Source organism: Phyllobates terribilis, unplaced genomic scaffold (assembly GCF_046119375.1).
Source record: "Phyllobates terribilis strain yellow unplaced genomic scaffold, ASM4611937v1 Scaffold_3__8_contigs__length_932513732, whole genome shotgun sequence".
NCBI lineage: Eukaryota > Metazoa > Chordata > Amphibia > Anura > Dendrobatidae > Phyllobates > Phyllobates terribilis.
This window is the reverse complement of record NW_027362763.1, coordinates 412,734,109-412,749,227: the sequence shown is the minus strand read 5'-3', so window position 1 is coordinate 412,749,227 and position 15,119 is coordinate 412,734,109. Positions and strand designations below refer to the sequence as shown.

The following is a 15,119-nucleotide window of genomic DNA, read 5'->3' as shown; positions in this document are numbered from 1 at the left end:
TATGTGCTTTTAGAGCTCAAACATTTTAAAACAAACTCATTTTTTGGAAACCAGCGCATTCATGAGTAGATTAGGATTTATGACGCAGCATGTCTAAGACACAGACAATTTGACATTGGGCATAGGCATTATACTACCTGCTGGAGCTTGTCCATTATGTCCAATGTCTGCTTCAGCTTGACACTCAGTGCTTCCAAATGATACATGATGGTGACATCATCTGTTATAGCCACACCACTGCTTTGGTAGTCATATTGTTGGTCTAACAAAACAATATTGCAATGGAAATAAGTCAAAATATACATATGGGGGGTGCATACATTTTTAACATTAAATGCTGCAATGTTAGGAGCAATTATAGGGTTGAACAAAATGACAAAACTGATGAGAAGTTGTTGGTATTCTGTGCAGATTTTGGGCTACTGAGTGATGTTTGGCAAGTTTCTTAATGGGGATATCTGGGGTTTTAACTTTGACAGCCTATATTTAAAGGGGTTGTCTGGTCCAAATTGATAAGTCTACAGTCACTCTGTATGACTGCAGACTTATGAATCCCCCCAGGGCATGCACTGTGCACTGAGGGAATTCGCCGGTTTCTGAACAGGGACCAGAGGGTATGTACAGTACATACCAAAAGTTTGGACACACCTTCTCATTTAAAGATTTTTCTGTATTTTCATGACTATGAAAATTGTACATTCACACTGAAGGCATCAAAACTATGAATTAACATATGTGGAATTATATACTGAACAAAAAAGTGTGAAACAAAAATATGTCTTATATTCTAGGTTCTTCAAAGTAGCCACCTTTTGCTTTGATGACTGCTTTGCACACTCTTGGCATTCTCTTGATGAGCTTCAAAAGGTAGTCACTGGAAATGGTTTTCACTTCACAGGTGTGCCCGGTCAGGTTTAATAAGTGGGATTTCTTGCCTTATAAATGGGGTTTGGACCATTAGTTGTGTTGTGCAGAAGTCTGGTGGATACACAGCTGATAGTCCTACTGAATAGACTGTTAGAATTTGTATTATGGCAAGAAAAAAGCAGCTAAGTAAAGAAAATCGAGTGGCCATCATTACATTAAGAAATGAAGGTCAGTCAGTACGAAAAATTGGGGAAACTTTGAAAGTGTCCCCAAGTGCAGTTGCAAAAACCATCATGCGCTACAAAGAAACTGGCTCACATGAGGACCGCCCCAGGAAAGGAAGACCAAGAGTCACCTCTGCTTCTGAGGATAAGTTTATCTGAGTCACCAGTCTCAGAAATCGCAGGTTAACAGCAGCTCAGATTAGAGACCAGGTCAATGCCACACAGAGTTCTAGCAGCAGACACATCTCTACAACAACTCTTAAGAGGAGACTTTGTGCAGCAGGCCTTCATGGTAAAATAGCTGCTAGGAAACCACTGCTAAGGACAGGCAACAAGCAGAAGAGACTTGTTTGGGCTAAAGAACACAAGGAATGGACATTAGACCAGTGGAAATCTGTGCTTTGGTCTGGTGAGTCCAAATTTGAGATCTTTGGTTCCAACCACTGTGTCTTTGTGCGACGCAGAAAAGGTGAACGGATGGACTCTACATGCCTGGTTCCCACAATGAAGCATGGAGGAGGAGGTGTGATGGTGTGGGGGTGCTTTGCTGGTGACACTGTTGGGGATTTATTCAAAATTGAAGGCATACTGAACCAGCATGGCTACCACAGCATCTTGCAGCAGCATGCTATTCCAGCCGGTTTGCATTTAGTTGGACCATCATTTATTTTTTAACAGGACAATGACCCCAAACACACCTCCAGCTGTGTAAGGGCTATTTGAACAAGAAGGAGAGTGATAGGGTGCTACGCCAGATGACCTGGCCTCCACAGTCACCAGACCTGAACTCAATCGAGATGGTTTGGGGTGAACTGGACCGCAGAGTGAAGGCAAAGGGGCCAACAAGTGCTAAGCATCTCTGGGAACCCCTTCAAGATTGTTGGAAGACCATTTCCGGTGACTACCTCTTGAAGCTCATCAAGAGAATGCCAAGAGTGTGCAAAGCAGTCATCAAAGCAAAAGGTGGCTACTTTGAAGAACCTAGAATATAAGACATATTTTCAGTTGTCTCACACTTTTTTGTTAAGTATATAATTTCACATGTGTTAATTCTTTAAATGAGAAGGTGTGTCCAAACTTTTGGTCTGTACTGTATGAGTTTTACATACTCCCAGCCAGTGGGCACAGCCTCGCTTCCATACACTTGAATGGAGCAAGGCCGCGCCCTCTAATTGGCCATGCCCACTGGATGTATGGAGTGAGGCCACGCCAACTGGACGAGTATGTATAACTCATACATATACTCCATTAACGGGTCAAAAACCGGCAAATCCCCGCAGTGCACAGCGTGTGTGCTGGGGGGATTCATAAGTCTAAAGTCACACAGAGTGACTGCAGACTTATCGATTTGGACCGGACAATCCCTTTAAGATAGGTCATCAATGTCTGATAGGTGGGGGTGTGACACCCAGCTCCCCCACCGATCAGCTGTTCCCGGTTTCGGCGGTTGCTGGAACTGCTCAATTATGTAGCTGCACAGCACAGCTTCGTTGACTGTATAGTGGCCGCCGCCAGGCAGTACACATCCTCCTCTTATTCAAATGAAAATTAGGAAGTAGCTGATCAGCGGTGGTGCCTTGTGTTGCACCCCCACCTATCAGACATTAATGACCTATCCTAAGGATAGGCCATCTGTGCTAAACTCCTGGACAACCTCTTCAAACTGGTTGCTGGTGGTAGACAAAGCATATGACTAGGTGAGGTGTAGCAGTGCACAAAGCAACAATGTATAACCATGCCCAATGTCTACATTTTATTGTGGAACATAGATCATTTGATTTTACTTTTTTGAGCTGTCAGAAGGCATTGAAAATGGCGTTCTGCAGTTTCTTTGAGCATTTAATTGATATTGTGAATATTAAAATCTTCCCACAGTCTTTTTAGCTTTTTCTATATTATGCACATCACCAAGTAGTGACCTCATTACAGTGGAATTTCATTACATTTCACTAGGCATGTTCTACTAAGACAGAATAGCTTAAGCATCTTCTTGTCACATTCTGGTCTGTGGTTTGCTTGATTTCTATTGTCCTTTTATCTGACATCTTTCATTACTCTGGGACTCTATGCAAATAAATGCTTATAATTAGACATTCAGATCAGTGCAATCACAAAAGCAGTTTCGACAACTGAAAAACAAGCTGTATACAAAAGTATAGAAGAAGGGTCAAAGACCACAACTGTTGTTTTAGCATAGCTGATACATAGAAAGTGAAGCTACTGTATGTAGGATTTATGTCCAACGTGATTAGATCACAGCACAATCTATATCAATTGCCTACTTAACATAATAAATATTTAAAAATCTCTTAGGCTATGTGCCCACGATGCGGAAATGCTCCGGATTTTTTCCTGAGCATTTCTGCATCTCTCTGGCAGAAAAAACGCATGTGGATTGTACATGCGGATTGTACATGCGGATTGTACATGCGGATTGTACATGCAGATTGTACATTCGTTTTCCTGCCAGGGACATGCGGAAGTGAAGCGTTCTTCACATGCATTTCCACATGCGGGTTGTCAAGCACTTTCCAGGCGATTTTAGCATCACTTGGAAAGTACTTGACAACTTGGTCACACCATATAAATCCATGCAGCCGGCATGGACTTATATAGTGTGACCGAAAGAATGTTAAAAAATAAAAAATAAATATCATACTTACCTTCTGATGTCCCCTGGAGTCTTTATTCGATGCGTCTCGGCTTGCCGGCAGCTCGTGGTACACTGAAGGACCTGCCGACGTCAGCGTCGCGTGACCCGTCACATGACTAAATGACGTCAGCGCAGATCCTTGAGTCCACCGCGATCTGCCGGTAAGCCAAAACAAGCACACCATGGGCCATCAGAAGGTAAGTATAATATTTATTTTTTATTTTATTCTTTTTTTTACAAGTTCTATGGTACCCGGGTCCGGAGGAGTGTCTCCTCCTCTCCAGACCCGGGTATCATCCGCACATTGAAACGCATGGAATGTGCATCTACAGATCCAGTCATGCGGATTCCATGTGTTCCAATGCAAGTCAATGGCGGCGGAAACGCAGCACTTCCACAAAATAATTGGTAGTGCTGCGTTTTTTTCCGCAATGATAATCCGCAGCGGAAATTTCCGCTGCATGTGCACAGCATATGCGGATTATCATTGGGGAACATGGCAGACCTTCTACCATGCATTTGTTAAGCGTTTCTGCAGTGGAATTGCCGCTGCGGAAACGTTTAAAAAACGCATCGTGGGCACACAGCCTTAAGGTTCCAGGCAAATTGACAAGCAAAAGATGGTTTGCAAAAGAACAATGGTACTTCCAGTAAAACTGTAAAAAATAAATAAGGAAAGAATTTAATATCTACCTACCAGAGCTGGATGGTACTGATACTGTCACTCTCACATTGGTTTTATTTGTTTTGGAAGTTTGCAATGAAGACAATCTCCCAGGAGCAGTAGAAACAGAACTTACAGATGAATATCTCTGTAGTCCATGTGCCCCTAATAACCATTCACGTAAACGCTGTACTTCTTCTTGAAAGCAAGTGCATACTGCCAGGCAGGCTTGAATACTGCATAAAAACAAAAAACATAATTGTAGACATAATAAAGTAACTAGATCAGGGCTGGACAATTCACATGAGTAAGGGAAACAAATTCTTAGTGTAGTTGCAATCAAAATTATTAAATCCTCATTGCAAATTAGGATTTAGGGATTCTGTTCTGTAGAACGATAAAACAAAACTCAAACTTTTTGGGCCTATGGATCAGATGTATGTCTGGAGACAAAAAGAATGAAACATGCAAAGAAAAGAGCACAATGCCTACAGTGAAGCATGGTGGTAACTCTGTGATGCTTTATGGCTGCTTTGCTTCCTCTGGCACTGGGAACCTGCAGCATGTGGAGGGAAATATGGTTTCAATCAAGTATCAGGAAATGCTAGGAGAAAATGTCGAACTTTCTGTGACGAAGCTGAAGATTGGGCATCATTTGACCTTTCAACAGTGCAATGATCCCAAGCATACCTCAAAGCCCACCAAGGCTTGGTTTTAGAAGTTCTGAAAGATTCTCTTGTGGCAATCACAGTGGCCTACTTGAACCCCATAGAAAAGCTTTTGTGGGATTTGAAGAAAGCAGGTGCAGCATGCAAATCCAAGAATATTAGTGAACCAGAGGCCATTGCCCATGAGGAATGGACAAAGAATCCTCAAAATCACTTTCAGAAGCTGGTGTCTGGTTATATATCATGTGTGAAGCAGGTCATATGAGTGCTGTACTAAGTACTAAAGAGGTTTGTTATGAAATGGTTGAATACCTCTGAGACTGCAGTAGCTACTTTCAGTGGTATTTTTGAGTTGAATTTGGAGATACCTCTTGTTGCATTAGTTGTGCTGAACAATTTAAATAATTTTTGTTTGACTGCTTTATAGAAAACTGCAGAAAGTTTGGAAATTTTGCTAATGAATCTAACTGGTGGTTGAATAATTTTGACTACAAGTCTAAGTATTTATTTTTACTTTCTCAAATGGTTCAGTATCAGACTTTTAATTTTAACACTAAATAATAACTTCCACATATATGTCATTATTAGTGTTGAGCATTCCGATACTGAAATATCGGGTATCGGCCGATATTCGCGGTATCGGAATTCCGATATTTAATTCCGATACTTTTAGAATATCGTATAACGGAATCGGAAGTTCCCATAATGCAATGAGCCAGTTTCATTTTATTCAGCCAATGAGGATCCTAAGAAGTGTGGGCACATCCTGTTAGGCATGTAGGCATGTTAACTAATGGCATGGCTGTGATTGGCTGCTGAAATGATGTCATGATGCACTATAAAAGCCGCCGCCGCCATTTTGAGCTCACTCTGCTGTGAATTCAGTTAGGGATAGGACGCTGTTGTTCTGAGGGACAGTTTTAGCTACCTATTTGCTCTATTCTGCTTTACCCAAGCTACTTTATAAATCGCTGTGCCTTGCAGCGCTAGTGCATAGTTCTCTGTACTGTTCACCGCTGTCTGCAAGGTCTGTGTGTGTGAGTGCAGCTCACCCTGTAGTGTGTGCTTCAGCCAAGTCTGGTTGTAGTGCACTCAGTGTGCATCACTGCCTCATAAATTGTCCTTTTTTGCTAATTGATAATTTTTCCTGATTTCTCCTATTAGTGTGGTGGTTTCATCCGTATTCAGCTAAATTGGTTCCAAACACACTATATAGGAGTTGATAGAGAATTTTATTTTTTGTCTTGCAGCACTAGTGCACAGTGCTCTGCTTCTGCACTGTTCACGCCTGTCTGCAAGCTCTCTGTGTGTGTGAGTGCAGCTCACCCTGTAGTGTGTGCTTCAGCCACGTCTGGTTGTAGTGCGCTTAGCGTGCGTCACTTCCTCATACATTGTCCTTTTTTGCTAATTGATCATTTTTCCTGATTTCTCCTATTAGTGTGGTGGTTCCATCCGTATTCAGCTAAATTAGTTCCAAACACACTATATAGGAGTAGATAGAGAATTTTTTTTTTTTGTCTTGCAGCGCTAGTGCACAGTGCTCTGCATCTGCACTGTTCACCACTATCTGCAAGGTCTGGTGTGTGAGTGCAGCTCACCCTGTAGTGTGTGCTTCAACCACGTCTGGTTGTAGTGCACTCAGTGTGTGTCACTGCCTCATACATTGTCCTTTTTTGCTAATTGATCATTTTTCCTGATTTCTCCTATTAGTGTGGTGGTTCTATCCGTATTCAGCTAAATTAGTTCCAAACACACTATATAGGAGTAGATAGAGAATTTTTTTTTTTTGTCTTGCAGCGCTAGTGCACAGTGCTCTGCATCTGCACTGTTCACCACTATCTGCAAGGTCTGGTGTGTGAGTGCAGCTCACCCTGTAGTGTGTGCTTCAACCACGTCTGGTTGTAGTGCACTCAGTGTGTGTCACTGCCTCATACATTGTCCTTTTTTGCTAATTGATCATTTTTCCTGATTTCTCCTATTAGTGTGGTGGTTCCATCCGTATTCAGCTACATTGGTTCCAAACACACTATATAGGAGTAGATAGAGGAGCCTTTCTGCAGCATTGTGCCCTGTAGCCCCAGCCAGATTAGTATTAGCCTATTTTTTGTAGCCTCATCTATTACATTGTAGGTTACCTTCCTGCATGGTAATAGCTACAAAAAGTTTGTGATACTATCAGTATTACATCTTTGGGCACATCCAGTGTCTTTTTGTGACAAAAAAACCTAAATAAAGTTCACCAAACACTCCACTTTACAGTTGTGTAGGCCACATTAGCTCCTATTAAAGTCTAGTCCACACTTTATAAAATTATTGTTTCTTATACCTGTTAGCAGCAGTTCAGGAATAAGCACACTAAGCCCTTAGTACTTTTCTGCCTATCTTTATCAGTCTACCAAGATGAAGAAGGCAGGGAGTAAGGCATGTGGTCGTGGGCGTGGGCGTGGAGTTTCTGCAGGGAGAGGACGTGAGGATTCTGTGCCTGCAGGGAGAGGACGTGGGGATTCTGTGCCTGCTGCGGGCACCAGTGACTCAGCATCCCCCAGTATTACCAGGGAACACTCCTTTATGCGCAGCTTTGTAGGAGCTAGCTGTACCCCACTGCTGTGGGAGGACCAAATTCAAGCCGTTGTCGGATGGATGGCAGCTAACACATCGACTTCAATTAGTTCCAGATCCTCTGAAGAGCACCCATCTGTCTCTTCACCACCTGCCAAATTGCCCAGGCAATCAGAGAGCCCTGGACAGGAGTCATCTCTACTTCTGTTCTCTGAATCTCTTGGCTTAGAAAGAGGGGGCCAGCCAAGCAGAATTCGAGAATTTGAAGAAGAGGTAGTATGCAGTGATGCGCAACCGTTTTGTCTCTCTGAATCTGAAGAGGCGGGTGGGCCAGTGCCTATGGTCAGCAGCACACCTCAGGACGCATCTGATGATGAGACTCAGGTGCCACTTTCTGGTGCGTACTGTGCTGTCGAGACTACCCAGGAGAAGCAGTTGTTTGAAGAGGGTGGTGTAGATGATGAGGTCCTTGACCCATCATGGCATGAGGGACAGGAAGGTGGTGGGAGCAGCTCTGAGATAGAGATTCCCCGAATGGCCCAAAAAGGAGGGAGAGGGAGGGGGCAGACTTGGTTGCCTGTAGCCTCCACTTCGGCACCCATTAGGAGCATGGCTCTTCCAAAATCCAAAGAGGGCGCTCCCAAGACTTGCAGTGCCTGGTCCTTTTTTGACACAGTTGCAGATGACATTTGCTTTGTCAAATGCAAGCTGTGTAATCAAAAGGTGAAAAGAGGGAAAAGTGTCAGCAACCTCAATACCACAAATATGTGGAAACATGTGCGGACCAAGCACGTGGTGGAGTTACAAAAACACACTGAAGACCTAGGCCTACCTGCAGCGCCACCTACCACCTCTTCAGCTCGTGTTGTAGCCTCTTCCTCCAGCTCACACACAGCTGGTTCGGCTTCCTCACAGGATCGCCATGGAAGAACCTCTGGCACTGTTGTACAGAGACACAATGTAATTCCACCCACAGCACCACTTTCCCTGTCATCCTCACAGGCATGGGAGAAAAGGCGCCCATACTCGGCAAACCACCCCCGAGCACAGGCTCTGAATGCTGGCATTGCTAAACTACTGGCCCTTGAAATGCTATCATTCAGGCTGGTGGAGACTGACACCTTCCGTAACTTTATGGCATTGGCAGTCCCACAACGTGCCCAGCCGCTTTTATTTCAGCCGGCAAGCCGTCCCTGCCCTGCAACAGCATGTGGAGGGAAAAATTAAACATGCGCTACAAAACGCCGTCAGTAGCAAGGTCCACCTGACCACCGATGCGTGGACCAGTAAGCATGGACAGGGACGATACCTTTCTGCCCATTGGGTAAATGTTGTGGAGCCGGGTACAGATCTTGAGAGTGGCGCTGTACGTGTTCTGCCAACTCCAAGGATTGCAGGAATCCAGTCTGTACACATTGACTCCTCCTCATACTCCAGTTCCTCTGAATCAGTGCTGCAGGAGCCATCACGGTCTACCTCCACATCGACACGTGAACGGTTACCTGTTATGATGACCGATATGAGCACAGCCATGGCCAAACGTCAACAGGCCATATTAAAATTAATTTCTTTGGGGAATCGAAGCCACACAGCGCAGGAGCTCTGGAATGCCATCAAGCAGCAGAGCGACGTGTGGTTTGTGCCAGCGAATCTCCAGCCAGGCATGGTAGTGTGTGACAATGGCCGAAATCTGGTGGCAGCTCTGGGCATAGGCAACCTCACTCACATCCCATGTCTGGCACTTGTGCTCAACTTGGTCGTGCAGAGTTTTTTGAAGGACTATCCGGATCTTGAAGCACTGCTTCACAAGGTCCGCATAGAGTGCGCTCACTTGCGGCGTTCCAGCAACGCAAGATCGCGCATTGCAGCGTCTTCCAGAACATCGCATTATATGTGACCTACCCACCAGGTGGAATTCAACGCTACATATGTTGGAGAGGTTGTGTGAGCAGCAGGCAGCAGTAATGGAGTACCAGCTGCAGCAGGCGCAAACAAGTCGCAGTGCGCGCCGTTCACACTTCACCACCACTGAGTGGGCCTCTATGAAGGACATTTGCCACGTTTTGCGATTATTCCACGCGGATGGCGAGTGCAGATGATGCACTAGTCAGCATGACTATCCCCCTTATCTGCCTGCTTGAAAAAACACTGCAAGCACTAAGGGACGAGGTTTTGGAAGAGGTGGAGGATGAGGAGTCACAAATGCCATCTGCTTCTGTACAGTCTGCGCAACGTGGTTCCTCACAAAGTCCTAGGCAGGGGACACTTTGTGAGGAGGATGAGGAGGAGTCAATTGAGGAGGAAGACATCTGTCCAGAGGAGGGAGGTACACAATGCTCTAGTAGTCAGTATCTAGAGCGAGGGTGGGGTGATGCAGAGCAGGCAGAGATCACGCCTCAAGCAGGGGACAGCGTTTCTTGGCCAGTAGGCAGTCTGCAGCACATGGTTGATTTCATGCTGCAGTGCCTGAGAAACGACCGCCGCATCGCCCACATTCTCAACACGGCTGATTATTGGGTGTCCACCCTCCTAGATCCTCGCTACCAGGACAACTTACAAAGCTTCATAACACAGTTGAACCGGGAGCGTAAAATGCGGGAGTACCAAGACTCACTGGTGCATTCCATCATGTTCTCCATTCCAACGGAGAGCAGTGCTGCTAGTGCTTTACAAAGCAGCTCAGTGCGTCGAGGCAGTGGAGGAAGCTCTGCACAAAGAGGGAGCAGAAGCAGCCCCTCAGCACAAGGCAAGACCAGTATGGCCCAAATGTGGCAAAGTTTTTTTGTCCCCGCCGCCACAAATGTCTACACCATCACAGACGGCTCCAGTCAGCAGGAGGCAACGTTTCCGTCAGATGGTGACAGACTACATGTCTTGCCCTCTCAGTGTACTCCCAGACGGCTCTTCCCCCTTCAAGTTTTGGGTCTCTAAGCTGGATACATGGCCAGAGCTTAGCCAGTATGCATTGGAGGTGCTAGCTTGCCCTGCTGCTAGTGTATTATCGGAACGCGTCTTTAGTGCCGCAGGTGGTGTACTAACAGACCGTCGCATGCGACTATCCTCCGATAACGTTGACCGGCTTACTTTTCTCAAAATGAACAAGGCCTGGATCTCGCATGAATTTGCCAGTCCTCTTCCAGAATAAATAATTGGTTGGCAACAGTATCCAGGTCTCCTGTTGTGTTCATGTTTCTACCACCTGAACTGTAATCCCTGAGCTCCAACACCGCCAGTTGCTGCTCAGAAGTGCCGTCTGCACAGTCAATGCTTGCTTCCGTGTTATTGGGGTTCAGTAACGTCAGCTGATCCCCAGCTGTGTGTCCGGCAAATTCTCCTGCTCTGTCCACATCCACTGTACTACAGATTTAAAACTTGCTCCAATTACACCTCTGGCTCCTCTGCTTTTAGTATTTACCCTGGGCTCCAACACCGCTAGTTGCTGCTCAGAAGTGCCGTCTGCACAGTCAACGCTTGCTCCAGTGTTATTGGGGTTCAGTAACGTCAGCTGATCCCCAGCTGTGTGTCCGGCAAATTCTCCTGCTCTGTCCACATCCATTGTACTACAGATTTAAAACTTGCTCCAATTACACCTCTGGCTCCTCTGCTTTTAGTATTTACCCTGGGCTCCAACACTGCTAGTTGCTGCTCAGAAGTGCCGTCTGCACAGTCAACGCTTGCTCCAGTGTTATTGGGGTTCAGTAAAGTCAGCTGATCCCCAGCTGTGTGTACGGCAATTTCTCCTGCTCTGCCCACATACACACTACTACAGATTTTAAAGTTGCTCCAATTAGGCCTCTGGCTCCACTCTGTTTTCAGTATTATCCCTGAGCTCCAACACCGCCAGTTGGCGCTCAGATGTGCCGTCTGCACAGTCAACACTTGCTGCCGTGTTATTGGGGTTCAGTAATGTCAGCTGTTCCCCTGCTGTGTGTACGGCAATTTCTCCAGCTCTGTCCACATTCACACTACTACAGATTTTAAAGTTGCTCCAATTACACCTCTGGTTCCTTTGCTTTTAGTATTTACCCTGGGCTCCAACACCGCCAGTTGGCGCTCAGAAGTGCCGTCTGCACAGTCAACACTTGCTGCCGTGTTATTGGGGTTCAGTAACGTCAGCTGTTCCCCTGCTGTGTGTATGGCAATTTCTCCTGCTCTGTCCACATTCACACTACTACAGATTTTAAAGTTGCTCCAATTAGGCCTCTGGCTCCACTCTGTTTTTAGTATTTACCCTGGGTTCCAGCACCGCCATCTGTTTCTCAGCAGTGTCTTTGGCACGGGTACTCCCTCCAGCCCAGCCTGGTTCCAGCACGCCAGCTGTTTCCGGGTAGTGTCAACGTCACTTTGCCTCCAATACGTTGTCCTGTCGTTTTGCGGTCGGGTTAGCCGACTCTATGGTGCCTGCAGTTTAGGTGACTCCTATGTGGGCTGCGGGATCTGGCAATGAAGGCTGGTTCCATAGTGCCAATAAGACAAGCACCCACTGTAGGACTGTGGGTTTCGGTAACTGCGGCCGGCTCGCGGCCTTGCAGCTTTTTTTTTCATGGGTACCTTCTGCTACCCATCCGGGTTCCAGTACCGTCATCTGGTTCTCGGCAGTGCCTTTGGCTTAGGTGCCTCCTTCTCGGTATCCAAGTTCCACCAACGTCTGCTGGTCCTTGGTAGTGCTTTGTGGCACAGGTACCTCCTGCTTAGTAACCGAGTTCCAGAACCGTCAGCTGGTCCTCGGTAGTTCCATTGGCTCTTGTACCTTCTGCTACCCATTCGGGTTCCAGTACCGTCAGCTGGTTCCCGGCAGTGTCTTTGGCATGGGTACTCCCTCCTGCCCAGCCTGTTTCCAGCACGCCAGCTGTTTCCGGGTAGTGTCAACGTCACTTTGCCTCCAATACGTTGTCCTGTCGTGTTGCGGTCGGGTTAGCCGACTCTATGGTGCCTGCAGTTTAGGTGACTCCTATGTGGGCTGCGGGATCTGGCAATGAAGGCTGGTTCCATAGTGCCAATAAGACAAGCACCCCCTGTAGGACTGTGGGTTTCGGTAACTGCGGCCGGCTCGCGGGCTTGCAACTTTTTTTTTCATGGGTACCTTCTGCTACCCATCCGGGTTCCAGTACCGTCAGCTGGTTCTCGGCAGTGTCTTTGGCTTAGGTGCCTCCTTCTCGGTATCCAAGTTCCACCAACGTCTGCTGGTCCTTGGTAGTGCTTTGTGGCACAGGTACCTCCTGCTTAGTAACCAGGTTCCAGTACCGTCAGCTGGTCCTCGGTATTTCCATTGGCTTTTGTACCTTCTGCTACCCATCCGGGTTCCAGTACCATCAGCTGGTCCTCGGTAGTTCCATTTGCTCTTGTACCTTCTGCTACCCATCCGGGTTCCAGTACCATCAGCTGGTTCTCGGCAGTGCCTTTGGTTTTGGTGCCTCCTTCTCGGTATCCAAGTTCCACCAACGTCTGCCGGTCCTTGGTAGTGCTTTGTGGCACAGGTACCTCCTGCTTAGTAACCGGGTTCCAGTACCGTCAGCTGGTCCTCGGTAGTTCCATTGTCTCTTGTACCTTCTGCTACCCATCCGGGTTCCAGTACCGTCAGCTGGTTCCTGGCAGTGTCTGTGGCACGGGTACTCTCTCCTGCCCAGCCTGGTTCCAGCATGCCAGCTGTTTCCGGGTAGTGTCAACGTCACTTTGCCTCCAATACGTTGTCCTGTCGTGTTGTGGTTGGGTTAGCCGACTCTATGGTGCCTGCAGTTTAGGTGACTCCTATGTGGGCTGCGGGATCTGGCAATGAAGGCTGGTTCCATAGTGCCAATAAGACAAGCACCCCCTGTAGGACTGTGGGTTTCGGTAACTGCGGCCGGCTCGCGGCCTTGCAAATTTTTTTTCATGGGTACCTTCTGCTACCCATCCGGGTTCCAGTACCGTCACCTGGTTCTCGGCAGTGCCTTTGGCTTAGGTGCCTCCTTCTCTGTATCCAAGTTCCACCAACGTCTGCTGGTCCTTGGTAGTGCTTTGTGGCACAGGTACCTCCTGCTTAGTAACCAGGTTCCAGTACCGTCAGCTGGTCCTCGGTAGTTCCATTGGCTCTTGTACCTTCTGCTACCCATCCGGGTTCCAGTACCATCAGCTGGTTCTCGGCAGTTCCTCAGCCTTCTTGTACCTTCTGCTACATTTCCAAGTTCAAGCTTTTTGAAATGGTTCTTGGTAATCACTCTGGATCTCACTGACGAGGACCCTGAAGATGATGGACCCTGAAGACCACCCCGAAGAAGACAAGGACCCTGAAGACGAGGACCTGAAGACGAGGACCCTGAAGACCACCCCGAAGAAGACGAGGACCCCAAAGACAACGACCCTGAAGACGACGACCCTGAAGACCACCCCGAAGAAGACGAGGACCCCGAAGACAACGACCCTGAAGACGAGGACCCTGAAGACCACCCCGAAGAAGACGAGGACCCCGAAGACAACGACCCTGAAGACGACGACCCTGAAGACCACCCCGCAGAAGACGAGGACACCGAAGACGAGGACCCTGAAGACGAGGACCCTGAAGACCACCCCGAAGAAGACGAGGACACCGAAGACGAGGACCCTGAAGACCACCCCGAAGAAGACGAGGACCCCGAAGACGACGACCCTGAAGACCACCCCGAAGAAGACCAAGAAGATGACCCTGAAGAAGATGACCAAGAGGACAAAGAACAAGAAGACAACCACCAAGATACAGAAGAACATGAGACAGAAAACCAAGAAGCAGAAGTACAAGAAGCTGCAGAACAAAAAGCGGAAGAACATTAAGCATAAGACTAAAAATCAGAGCAAAAGATATTATATAAATTATAAGCAGAAGATGACTAAGCAGTGTATGGGGGTGAGTCCGTTCCTCCTCGTGGTGCCCCTGGAAAAGACCTGCTGCTGCAGGCCAAACTGAACGCGGACAAATCCTGTTGTAAATCTTTTGTGAAGGGCAGAACGAAAGGTGTAATGTTCAAACTTTTATAGATAACAACTACTACAGGAATGCCACAAATAAGAATATGATGAAGAAGAAGAATATGAAGAAGATGAAGAAGTAGAATATGAAGAAGAATAATAGTTGAATAAGAAGAATATGAAGAATGTAAAAAAAAAAAGAATAATACGAAGAAGGTGAAGAAGAAGAAGAAGAAGGTGAAGAAGAAGTAGATGAAAAAGATGCTGAGGATGATGAAGGAGAAAGTGTGGGAGAAGTAAAAAAGAAGGTGAAGAGCATGGAAGTAGTGAAACATAAATATCTGACAAAATATAAAAAAACTTAATATTAATTCCTGCTATTCCATTTGATTGGGCTAAACCTCTATGCCTTTATTGTCTCCCCCACCTCCCCCAATACATTCTGCATTATTCTTAGTTGTTTTCCTTCATGTAGAATTAACCTACAAGGAAAGTAAGGGTTTATTTTTATTCCGATATTTCTGTCCCATTGACTTGCATTGGGTTCCGGTATCGGAATCGGC

At 46.6% G+C, this 15,119-nt stretch overlaps 1 protein-coding gene across 1 annotated transcript in view; it reads right to left on the bottom strand.

Moving 5' to 3' along the window:
- Window positions 1-15,119, bottom strand: part of LOC141259500 (dynein axonemal heavy chain 5-like) — a 482,742-nt gene that overhangs the window by 429,699 nt on the left and 37,924 nt on the right. The window contains exons 8-9 of the mRNA XM_073675609.1: window positions 4,442-4,644; window positions 138-262 (exon numbers count right to left, since the gene is read on the bottom strand). Coding sequence (XP_073531710.1) covers window positions 138-262; window positions 4,442-4,644 — 328 coding nt within the window. The remainder of the gene's footprint in view (window positions 1-137; window positions 263-4,441; window positions 4,645-15,119) is intronic.